Source organism: Strigops habroptila, chromosome 3 (genome assembly GCF_004027225.2).
Source record: "Strigops habroptila isolate Jane chromosome 3, bStrHab1.2.pri, whole genome shotgun sequence".
Taxonomy (NCBI): domain Eukaryota; kingdom Metazoa; phylum Chordata; class Aves; order Psittaciformes; family Psittacidae; genus Strigops; species Strigops habroptila.
The window spans coordinates 81,522,914-81,535,160 of record NC_044279.2 but is presented as its reverse complement, the minus strand read 5'-3'; the positions used below and the strand labels follow the sequence as shown (position 1 = coordinate 81,535,160).

The 12,247-nt window shown below is 39.1% G+C and overlaps 1 protein-coding gene across 6 annotated transcripts in view; it reads left to right on the top strand.

The window, feature by feature from the left end:
- Positions 1 to 9,047, top strand: part of LARP1B (La ribonucleoprotein 1B) — a 29,556-nt gene extending 20,509 nt beyond the window's left edge. For all 6 annotated transcript variants that reach the window (XM_030480686.1, XM_030480685.1, XM_030480690.1 and 3 more), the window contains 9 exons: positions 397 to 765; positions 1,645 to 1,759; positions 2,633 to 2,844; positions 3,159 to 3,265; positions 3,804 to 3,964; positions 4,270 to 4,414; positions 5,612 to 5,721; positions 5,927 to 6,054; positions 6,912 to 9,047. In XM_030480686.1, the coding sequence (XP_030336546.1) occupies positions 397 to 765; positions 1,645 to 1,759; positions 2,633 to 2,844; positions 3,159 to 3,265; positions 3,804 to 3,964; positions 4,270 to 4,414; positions 5,612 to 5,721; positions 5,927 to 6,054; positions 6,912 to 7,145 (1,581 nt within the window). In that variant the 3' untranslated portion in view covers positions 7,146 to 9,047. The remainder of the gene's footprint in view (positions 1 to 396; positions 766 to 1,644; positions 1,760 to 2,632; positions 2,845 to 3,158; positions 3,266 to 3,803; positions 3,965 to 4,269; positions 4,415 to 5,611; positions 5,722 to 5,926; positions 6,055 to 6,911) is intronic.
- The last annotated feature ends 3,200 nt before the right edge of the window (positions 9,048 to 12,247 follow it).

Below are 12,247 nucleotides of genomic sequence, written 5' to 3'. Positions count from 1 at the left end.
TAACATATGCTTGATATGCAGTACAGTTTGTGTGTGTACTTCTCACTCCACCAGATCTAGAATAACTAAGTGCATTTAAAATCCTGATCCAGAGCTCACTAAAATGAAAAAGAAATACTGTTTGTGTTTTGGTGGGATTTTTTTTCCTGCTGAGGGACAGTTGTACCTGTTGATAATTGAAAAGTGTAATGTGCGTTGATAATTGTTCTAAAAGCTTATGGTAGAATTATTTAGAACTGTAATTTACTTAAACATCTGGAAGTGTCTGTATTGTTTTTATATATATTATATACATATATCCATTTATTGAAAATGTTCTAGCATGTTCTATTTATCTCCCATTTGGATAATCACTATCTAATTCAAATGCAAAATGCATCACCTTTTCCAACTTAGGAGAATGTTCCTATACATGATCAAACATCAGATCAACAGCAGCCACCCCCACCTCCAGAGGAACAAGAACAAGAAGAACTTGATTTTTTGTTTGATGAAGAGATGGAACAAATTCAAGGTCAGAAGAATAAATTTACTGATTGGTCAGACAGCGATTCCGATTATGAAATTGATGATCAGGACGTCAACAAGATTTTGATTGTAACCCAGACACCACCATATATGAGAAAACATCCTGGAGATCATACTGGCAACCATGTATGCCATGCAAAAATTACATCAGGACTTGCTAAAGTTATTAATGATGGCTTATACTATTATGAGCAGGATTTGTGGATGGGGCAGAGTGAAAATGACGCCGTGATGAAGGTAACTCTCTTTGGTTTTGACCTGAAAATCGTGCTTGTCCAAACAGCTCCAGAATTAATTTTGGCCATCTGCTACAGTCAAAAGCATAACCAGCAAGTTTTTCTGGTCACAGATTTGACCAAAACCATTGAATGAATATTTTTTAGAACTATTTTTAACATCTTGGAAATAGTTCAAGTTTTCCAGTGTTGTTTTGTTCTATGAATTGTTTTGTTTCATAACATTTGCAAACCCCTACCAGAGGGGAAGGGGGCACGTTTCTGTGATGAGTTAATAAGGGACGAAAGTAATCCCTCATTTTAAAGTAGTTTTGTACTAAGGTTCTGTTTGCCCTGTAGATTGTTGGAATGGTAGCTCTGTGAGCACATGAAACTTCAGATTGCACACCTTATTTTATTATAGCTGCACACATTAATTACAATTACTGGCTTTTCTTTAGATGTAGCCTGAGGAAGGTAACAGGGCCTCTTCTGCTCACCTACATTGCTAAGATCTTCCTCAGCATGCTTACTGAAGAAAAAGGCTGGTTTTGGGCTTGGCAAGGGGCAGGATCTCAGTCATTTCTGTTTCTTATCTGTTTGTGAAAATTCGTATATAGATGACCTTACTTGCCTCCATTTGCCCATTTGTTGGCATAACTGTTTCTTTCAGCTGGTGCAGCCTGAGCTGCTTTAGCTTACATGCAGATTTCATGGCAACTTTTACAATGTGTGCTAGAGACTCCTTCCATCTTCCTTAAAAGAAATCTTTACTGGCTGTGTGTGGGTAGTTGTGTGTCAATTCTGGCTTGCTTATTTTCTCTTGTATGAAATTCACCTGTTTCTCAGGATGATATCCATTATCATGCTTTGCATTTACAATTTGATTTCTTTAATTCAGCAAGAGATTGAGAACTTTAGGAAGCTAAATCTCGTTAGTAAGGAAGAACGTGATAGTCTTGCACCAGAGCCAGTTGCTGATTCAACCCAAGAAGTTCCTCCAGAGTTACAGAAAGGTAAGTAATACATATTTGTGTTCAGAATCTCTGTGATAAAGAACAATTCTGTAGGTGTGTTGGCTCCTGCCTGTGTAATATTTTAATTTTGGCTCAGTCAGTAGTCTGAGGGACTTTTTTAATGCTAATTTTTTTCAAACTGTCAGCTGTTCATCAGTAGCAGGATTTCCATTGAATTAAAAGAAGCTGAGACTAACACTTACCAGGATATATAGGAGCATCAAAAGGCAGTGTTGTATTGTCAGAATATACCAACATCAGATGCCTTTTCTGTAACTTGGCAGTTACAGTGTGTAAAGTAATAGCTAGTGACATTGTGAAACATTTTCTAGAAATCAGGATTTTTTCATGGGGAAAAAAAAAGGTGAGATTAGAAGAATTTTCTACTTGTATCATAACCTTACTGAGCAGTCACAATGTCCAAATCCTACTTTTTGAGGTATTTCTGATATAGTAGTAGTAGTATTCACATTTACTAGGATATGTGCTAATAGCATCTGTACAGTATCTGAAGAAAACCACCTCACTAAACCCACCACCTCACCAAAAGCAAGAACGTGGTTACATTATCACCAACATTTATTTTCCGTTACTTTGCTGGTGTAAGTACCCGAGAACAAGCAGGTGACAAAGAAGCGGGTTTAAATTTTCTAGCAAAGACATGCTTGAAACTTGATTTCATAATTCTGAGCAGTTTGTACTGCTGCTGCACCAAGTGCTTTTGTTAATTTGAGGGGGATGTTAATTTAATAGGAGATGATGTAGTTTCCTTGAAATGAAACAGGCCTTTAAGATTCTAGGTACTAGGAGAGCTTAGGCTTGGAAATCCAAAGTTTCTTTTGAAAACAAGTGTTTTCTCCTTTCTGCCTACAGGTTTAGCAGCGGAGCTGACTTGTAATTTGCTAAGTTTTGAAGTACCTCCAAAAGCAGCAGTAGCTCAGTTGCTGCCAACAGCAGTTCCAGATTCCTCCTGTGTTCACCCTGGCTTTACCCCGCGAACACCTCGCACCCCGAGGCTGCAGGATCCCAACAAAACACCTAGGTTCTACCCTGTCGTTAAAGAAGCACGCTCCATTGATGTAAAGGTAAATGGAAAGATGTAATATATTTTTTTAAACCAGAAAAAAAGCCTATAAAACTCATGTCTGTGTCCACAATTTAACCAGCATATACTTCTTTTTTAATTATCTTCAAAATATTCACCATATTAATTCTTTTATTTCTATAAAATGGTTTCCACATTTTCTCTGTAATGCTTCTTAAAAGTCCTTTAGGTTATGAAACTGGAGTGTTGTGACTTTCTAACGTGTTAGAATAGAATATAAAATTTTTATAACTTTGTGTTAAGAGGGAGGGAATGAGTGAAACTGGAAAATAAATGCTTGATTTACTTTCTTAGACTCCAAGAAAAAGAAAAACACGGCACAGTACAAATCCTCCCTTAGAATCCCATGTTGGCTGGGTGATGGATTCCAGAGACCACAGGCCAAGAACTTCCTCTGTGAGGTAAGTTCTTTTAATTTTGCCTTAGAGAGTTGGTTTGCCATGTCATTGTTTCCCACTGCTAATGGAGAAATCGGCTGTGAGAAAAGACAAATACAGTGGAAGCAAGGAAAGAGCAATGAAGACAGACAAAACCTAGAATACAAGGCGCTCTGTAAGTAAGCTAGCTAGGCTGACTGTTCACAACAGTGCTTGTTGATCCATGATACAGTAGCAGTAATACTACTTGAAGTACTGATGTTCACCTCAGGGATTTTGCCTTTAAATCGCCCTTTAAACTCAGGCATTACAGTAATGTTCAATCATCATCATCCAAACTGCCTGGGGTTTTTTTTTTTTTTTGACATACTAGCACAGAATTTGATTTTGCTTGAGGTGCCCCCGAAAGCAGATGGCTGGACCCCACGCGTGCATTGTAGTGGTCATCAGGTGACTGTATTATTCTGACAGAATGGTTGAAAACTGGTTCTGTAGAGCAGCATTGTGTTCATAGGGCAGAAACACATTTATGGTTTGGTGGTGGTTGTTTTTTTTCCTTCAGCAGTTCCAATGCTTCGCCTTCAGAAGGAACTCCACTAGCAGGAAGTTACGGGTGTACTCCAAATTCTCTTCCAAAATTTCAACATCCTTCTCATGAACTGTTAAAGGAAAATGGCTTTACTCAACAGGTGTACCACAAATACCGTCGAAGGTGTCTAATGGGTAAGCTGCTAAGTGCACTTCCTAAAATTTTAGGTGGAATTTACTGGGTGTCTTCTGACACCAGTTTTCTCCACATTGTTCCTCAAACTTCATTGTTCTTGGGAAAAGAAAGCAAAATTCATTTGATGCTTCTATTTTATGAACTCTGCTTTCCATTTAACTTTACACCCCCTGACAAAAAAATTACACTGAAATTTAAACAAGTTACTGGCAGATCTTGTGTGTGTATTACTACTGGAAAAGCACTTATTCTGCTGAAAAATTAAAAATAGGTTGGTTTTTTTAACTTCCCTTTTTTCTTCCAGAGAGGAAACGGTTGGGAATTGGCCAGTCCCAGGAAATGAACACACTCTTTCGTTTCTGGTCCTTTTTTCTGAGAGATCACTTTAACAAGAAAATGTATGAAGAATTCAAGCAACTTGCTCTGGATGATGCAAAAGAACACTACAGGTATTCGCTTTTTCCTGGGAGTTACAAACTGTTGAGGTCTTACCATTCCTTTTAATGCCTGCAAAGTTTACATATGCCTGAATTGATCATTTTTAGTGTTGGCTTTGGCTCTTTGTAAATCTTTAAAGTAGCAGTCTGCGTAAGTTCTTTTAATGCCAAAATCTGTTTGTATATATTTGTGCTTTGCAGGTAAATAGCTAAATGTTTATCATTTCCTGACTTGTAATTGGTCCCGAATGCTGCAAAATCTCCTGCAACTTGCTGACCGTGACAAGTCAGCTCTATACTTCCTAACACTCCTAAGATTATCCCTTCCATAGGTGAAGATGTTCTTAACTTCATTCAACTTGTTCAAACTACTTCTTGCTTTACCAAAATACCGGTAAAATGACCACGAAGGAAATGACCACTGCCCCTTCAGCTCTTTGATGTAATTCCTGACCTTTCACTCAGTTCTCCTTGCCTCGCTTTCTCTTAGCCACAGAGACAAGGTAGCCCAGTATTTTGAATGCCAAATGCTGGCTATGGAAATCCTGGAGGTCAGATACGTTGTCTGAGCCTGCAGAGTGATAGTCCCTTGGGTGCAAAGGTGGCTTTAATAACATCTTGTGTCTCTGCTCCGAGCTTTCTTGGTGCTCTGTGATTATCTGAGGATACATTTAACAGGAGAAACTTCAGAAGGCTCTTAAGGGGACTAAGGTGATGCGGAACAGGAGGAGGTGCCAGTTACCTTGAGGCCCAAGTCAGTGCTGGTGACCAAGTGTTACCAAATCTGAGGCAGAAACCCTGGCGCTGGGTTGTGTGGGTGCTTAAAGAACAGAGTCCTGCCCTGCGCACTGGTTTTTGCACTGATGGTGAGTTAGGCTGGCTTCTGGTCTGACCCACAATGGTTGATGTTGAAACTGTTTAGGCACCCAAACATACCAAAGATGTGAAAGCATTTGTCTCCATTTTGTATGTGTGTAAGTTGAAACACTGGGATAACCTTGATTTTCTGAAGTCAGTTTTGTTTGTTTGTGAAGATGTTTCAGAACAGTAAGTCGATAAAAATCAATCGTAAGGAAGTGTTTTTCATGAGAACGGTAAGATGAGATTGTGCCATTTACTTTAAATGCAAGGAGAGACTGAAAACTGTCATCCTCCTGAGGAATGAGGAGTGCATGTGTAAGATTTTCATACCTCTTTGTTCTGTTGCAGGTATGGATTGGAATGCTTGTTTAGATTTTACAGCTATGGCCTAGAGAAGAAATTCAGGCAAGAAATATTCCGTGATTTCCAAGAAGAAACAAAGAGAGACTATGAAGCTGGTAATTATCACAGGCCTGTCACTGCTCACACTGGGGAGGCTTTAGATGGGGGATAATCCCAATTCCTTGACACCTGTTAACCAATTCAGGAGCAGCTTTTATGTTCCTTTTCAGTTCTCTTAAACATATAGTTACCAGTGAATAATTAAGTTTTTAATGAATCTGACCTTTGTAAATCGGTAAAATTACCTTTTTCCATTTTTAGGTCAGCTGTATGGACTGGAAAAATTTTGGGCTTATCTAAAATACTCTCAGCACAAGACTCCAGCTGTTGATCCCAAACTGCAAGAATACCTTAGTAAATTTAAGAGACTGGAGGACTTCCGAGTGGATGTAAGTTTCAATACTTATTTTCAAGAAATATTTGGTGTACAGATAGTTTTAGTGCAAGGTAAACTGAGAACAGGATGTCATTTCACAGCAAAGCAGCTTTACAAATCCTGTCGATGACTAGAAACAGCATGATTAAAAAATTAGATTCAGATGAAACATGCAGTTTTAAGTCTAGATGTTCTTTTTTGAACCAAGGTACAGTGCTGAGGTGTGGTGGCTGAAATGTAAAAAGCGTTGATGCGTTTTCATTGTGTAATTAAATAAATAGCAAAAAAATAAGTTATCTGTCACCTGGTAAGACCGATGACTTCTATACCCTTTAAGAATGTGGCAAATGAATTCATGCTCCACTATCATTTCTAAATGACTGGTCTCAGGCATGGTCCTTGCTGAGACTTCATAAGCCAGATGCACTGTATCCTTCCTGTCGAATGCTGAACACTTAAACTGTGTTATTGCAGAGTATAGTGCTGCCATGCTTTTCCTGGTGGGAATATGGTGGGTACATTATTCCCACCATAACTAACCATAATGTAGTGGGTTATGGTGCACTACATTACCATCATCCTCTCAAATCCTCCATTTTCCAGTTGTGGCAAATATTTGGGGGCTGGACAATTAAATAGTGCTCTAAGACTGTCAAAAGTCCTTGCTATATTACGCATTTGCACTTCTAGCTAAATGGCCAGGAAAGCATTAGAATATCATCAGCGAGTTGCAAATAGCTAAGATTACTAGGCCTAACGAAGGGCATAATTATGGAATGCTCTTTCTTTTTTGATCCCTTAAGTATGTGGAAAGGTAAATACCTGGCCCTAGAGAAAAACATTTAATGGGTTGTCAATGCTTATTTTCAGCCTCCTATTAGTGAAGAATCTGGCCGAAAGAGACCAGTTGCCGCAACAGGTGAGGATTCAGGTCATCACAGACATCACACTAATTCTTCTAGACCGCTTCTGGCCACTAAACCCACAGCTGCTTGTCAGTGCCAGGCACCAGGAAACATTACCGGTGGGAATACTGTGCCAGCATCCATAGGCCATAACAGCACTGCCACGAAATCTATAGAAAGCGATGTACCGGAAAAATAGACTGAAGACAAGCTTGAACCCTTGAGAATCAACTTTTACATCTCTCTCAATTTGGAGATCTTCAAGGCGAGCCAATCTAATAAGTGATTAAAAACATTATGGGAAGACAGAGGATTGGATTCACTTTTTCGCAGGATTTAGTTCTAAAACACTTACCCTAGGAGAGTTGCTCTTGGTTTTGGGATCATCGGAAGGATCCTAGGGAAGATTCTTTAGCTTCAGTATTGCTTTCCTCAAGCTTTTGTTTACAAAGAACTGCATTCCTTGCATATGCAAAAAATACTTTGGGGATGCCTTACATTTCAGCTCAAATTTCTTAAAAAAGGTATGATACACCCATGTTATTTACTGTGCTTTACCCAGATTCTCCCATTATTTGTATTTTACCAAAGCAAAAGATTATGTTATATATAGAATCTTAAATGTAAAGGAAGGATCTATGCGATTGGTTTGCTCTTTAACTATTAAAAGTATGCTTTTGTGCAAAAGTACACTCGAGAACGTGCAGCTAAGTATGAAACTGCAATTCTGGATTCTATTTAAAGACATAGTTTCTATTTTTTTCAGGGTCTCCACAGTATTTTATGGAGTATGGAGTTTGAGTGGACATAACTGGGATAGTTTTGCAGGTTATTTCCTTCAGTACTGATTCTTAATAACTCAAGCAGCAGAAAAATACAGGGAAAAATGGATCTGCTGGTTTTGTAGGGTCTTTAACTAACATACAGTATCTACAGTTTGTGCAGGTTGTTAAAATAGCAAAGTATTCAGATTATTCTCAGCTTGAAAGGTGTCTTCATTGGAATTCGCTGATGGGTTTGAAGTACTCCAGCAGGAGAGGCATCATTTTTAAAAGTTTCTTTTTTTTTTTCCATATTTCGAGTAATAAAAATGTGTTTGGAGGGAAACCAGGTATTCCTTGTAAACTTGATTTTTTGCTTTATTTTGCCACATCTGAATGAAGTTCTGCTCAAATGTGCTAGTTAAGCCTAAATGATTTCAAACAGGTCTCCATACTATTTCACTGAATGTAAATTGCTCAAAGACAAATCCATTTCTGCAGCTGAAAACTGGGGAGGTTTATATCCTGTAATTTCTTATTAACTTTGTCCCTTTGTTTTTAAAGACTCGAACTGAGTGGGTACTTGTCTCTTCCGAGGGTAAGTGAGAATTATTCCAGCTTTTTGTTAGCCAGCTGCAGAAAACACTTCAGTTAACTTCCGAAGTAAAAGAAGTGACATCTAACACCAACACCTTAACCCACAAAGGTGTCCCAGCTGACTGAGCAGCCATGTGTGGGGTTTTCAACTCGCCTCAAAGGTTATAACAAGTCCCAATTAATTTTTATCCAGCCTTTTGTAAGTAAGTGGCCTGTTCTAAACGAATTTAAATGAACACATCCCAGTATTTTAAGTAATATCCTATACATACATGGAAGCGACGCGTCTCAATGCTGTGTTTGGTCTGATCTATGCCTTTTGCTATCCAAGAAAATGATGTGAATGTAAATTTGGATTGAAATTGTATATACAAGTAAGAGATTTAAGATAATTCCTTTCAGTTTTTCATTGGGAAACATGCAGATTAAGCTTTCAGTGTGTGCAATTTTGTGATATCTTAAATTTTATAGCAGCAGCAGCAAACTGAATAGTGTTGTATATCAACTCTTTTTCCCCCACCCCAAAGTGTGAAGAAAAAGAACTTGAGCGTGCCGCAGATTTGCTTGTGAACTCCCGTTGCCTCTGGTGCACTAAGGTATCGGGGACACCCAGCCTGCTGAAGGCTGAAGTGGTTCTTGGAATGTGAGCCCCCCTTCTTCAAGTTCAATATTATTTTCCTTCATGTGACTGGGTATTTGTCGAGAAGGATGACAGGTGAATGAGAAATGTGGCTGAAAGCAAAGAGGGTGAATGCTTGACCTGCTGGTTGTCCTGTAGGCCTCGCTGCTTAGATAGTCTCCCTTTATTTTTGTGGACAAAAATACACCCAACTGCATCTGCAGCTCCATCTGCCTTTCAGGAATGCCTTCATTCACTTCCCAGAGGTTTGAATCTTCCCTCTCTCCCCTTGCAGACAGGTGGCAAAAAAGATACTTGCATTACTGCTGTTTGTATGCTGAGCTGAGAACAAACCCACTGAATCTGAGAATAGACCCCAGAGACTTTCCTGGCTAAGCAGCTTGTTTCTCTATATGGCTTAAAGTAGTGAAGCACCTTTCAATAGCTGGCATACCTGTTGCAGAGCCATAATCTGTGTCCAACATCTTTTCCAATGCATTTGAGATCCACTTAAGCCAACCTTCAATTTGTCTTTCTTAAGACTGGTTGTATTCTAACAGCACACTACTACTAAACACTTAGCAAGTCTTAGACCTTTCCTTGTTTAGGTTTGTCTTCATTTCTTGTATTGAGAGATGACATCATCCCTTTGCAACTTACCCTTCCACAAACTCCTCCACTATGAAAATGCAGTAAACAGACCAACTCCAAAACCTAACCTCATCGTGGGCTTACAGCTTTTAACTTGTCAGAGGTACCTTCGTTGTATGACCCAAGTAACAAGAGCACAATTTAAATGGCAACATTATACCATTTTAAAGAAATTTAATTGTCTCTGTTACCAGTTCTAAGGTCGTGCTTTGGTTAGAACCTTCAAAGCTGATTAGTTGAGGTTTCTTCTAGTAAAATATATAAAAGCTCAGGGCAGTGATTTCATCCCTGTTAAATGGGGGCTGGAGTCAGTCAAGAGAAAGGGAGTTTTTATACCACCAGTAACTGAATGGTTGTGGTCAAGTGACAAATCCCAACTGGCCACCGGAACTTCATACTTCGAGAAGGTGGTTTATTGTTAGATGCCTAAAGAGTGTTAACGTTGTAGGCTTTGCCCAGTTACCCAGAAGAGGTGACAGGTTGGTAAAACATGATTATCACAAAAAAGAGAAAGCAAACTTTGTAAGCAGAATGGGGACAATTCAGTTTGCTTGTGAATTTTTCAGGAAGGCTGCCGTGCCAGACACGACCTCTCTGAAACAGATTAAAGTTGCTGCCTTCTGGTACAGAAAAAATACAGAAAACCACAAGAATCTGCAAAGGGAAAGGGTGAGGAACACTTTGGGTTTGGTTTGGGGTTGGTTTTTTTTGTGTGTATGTTTTTAAGTTCAGGTAAACACCCCTTCCTCCCTGCATTTGAACCAACGTTGGCACACGTGTTCTCTCAAAAGCAAGCTTAAAGCCCCATCTATAAAGTAAACATCCACCTTTAATCATAGCTTAGAAGCCAGAGGAAGGATTGGCCAGTAACATTCATACAGGATTTATTTGGTTTCCATATTTAAGTAAGCTTTCAAGGCCGGACTTGTGTTATTACTGATGTTAAATACAAAAAGGGGCAAATAGCCAAATCTACAGCTGCAGTTGCATCGTTCTGTTCGTGCCTGAAAGAGCTGCCAGGCACAATGGCAGGGGCAGGGCTTTCCCCACAGCCTGTGCTGCAGCGTTAACATGGGACAGAACCAAGGACTTCATCACAAATGTGCTCTGAGCTTAATAAATGAACTTCAGCAACACATCAGCACTGGGTGCCTGAAATAGTGAGTTACATGTCATGAAAAACTATACAGGGTGTCCTAAAAACCAAAACCAAGCCCAAAGCAGAGCTAGAATGACCATTCTATTCAAAGTACTAGGTCTTGATGAGTATTTTGTACTATTGTACCCAGCAATGCCTCTATTTCCTGGAGGAAATAAAACCCTACAAACTTTTATTGTAGAGAAAAGTTATCAGAGAGGCTCAAACAAAGCGTAAGTGAGGTTTAACTATTCCTTATCCTTTACAATGACAAGAAATTAAAACTCATTTTGGAGGAAGTGGGGGGGGGGAAGTTAGAAAATAGGGTAAGATATCTGGAGTGAAATAAGACCAGAAAAAGAGTGCCACACTGCTTCTGCAGGCTGTGTCCAGCTCCAAAGGATAGAAAATTTAAACTTTAGCCAAGGAAAAGTAGGTCTAACTCAATAAAAAGATACAAACAAGCATGTAAAAGGATAATTCTGTAGTCCTTAGTGGAAATTCAAGATGTTCTGGTCAAGTAATTCCATGGTACAACTTTTTTTAAATCAAGGAGGTTTTAAAATAGATTTCCTGCCATACTAAAGGTTTTTTGGGATGCAGTGTACAAATCGGAAGTGTCAAAAAAGTGACTATTCAAACTAGTTCAATGCTAAGTCTAGCCTAGGAAAACAAGTTGGATATTAAACTGAAGTGTATTTTATTGCCAATGATGATAAGGAAGTCCCTTCAAGTCCTTTATGTTGCTACAACACAATTTAACACATGGTCAAGTATGGAGCTCCCTGTCAGTTTAGTCACTAGTGGATTTTAACCAGGTGATTGACACAACTGTTGCAAGGATGAATGCCTCCACACCACTAGTATGTTAATTGTACTGATGGATCTGATGTTACTCTAAATTAGTCTGTGTGTCAGGTTTTTTATAAAAATGAGAGCTATGGTGTGCTTTAAAGCACTTTTTTTTCTAGGTTGTCAGCTTTAAATTGCTACTGACCTTGTATGTAGGATGAACGAGGTTAATTTAGATCCACTAACCATCAAAATACAGGACTAAGTCTGTGCAACGTGCTGCTGCCATTGGATGTTTTGTATTCTTCTCTGGTACCATTAAGTTATTTCAAAACAGAACTCCTGCTTTACCCATCCGGCTGGTCAACCAAGCCTCAACCATGAAAGTAAAAATTATAGTAGTGTTGTTCTAAACCGGTAACAAACACAAAACTTCATGTATCTTCACTATGATTGAGCATCACCACATTTCTTACAGCAAGGGAAAGGAAAAAGCTGCACGTGGGTCAGGAATCCTGTCACGGCACTGTTTGTCCTGTCTGACAGTTGGGTAAATGCCTCTTCCCACTCCACAGCTATTCACATCTCTGTGCCAGGAGGAGGTGTAACAGCTGGCACAAAAGCTAAAAGTGAATGTTCTACTTTATGCTGTGAATGAAGTGCAGGGTAGTACCTTTTAGAGCAAGATTTAATTAAAAAAGCACCAGATAAAGAACTGGTGTGTGAGTACTCCTAGCTCCTGT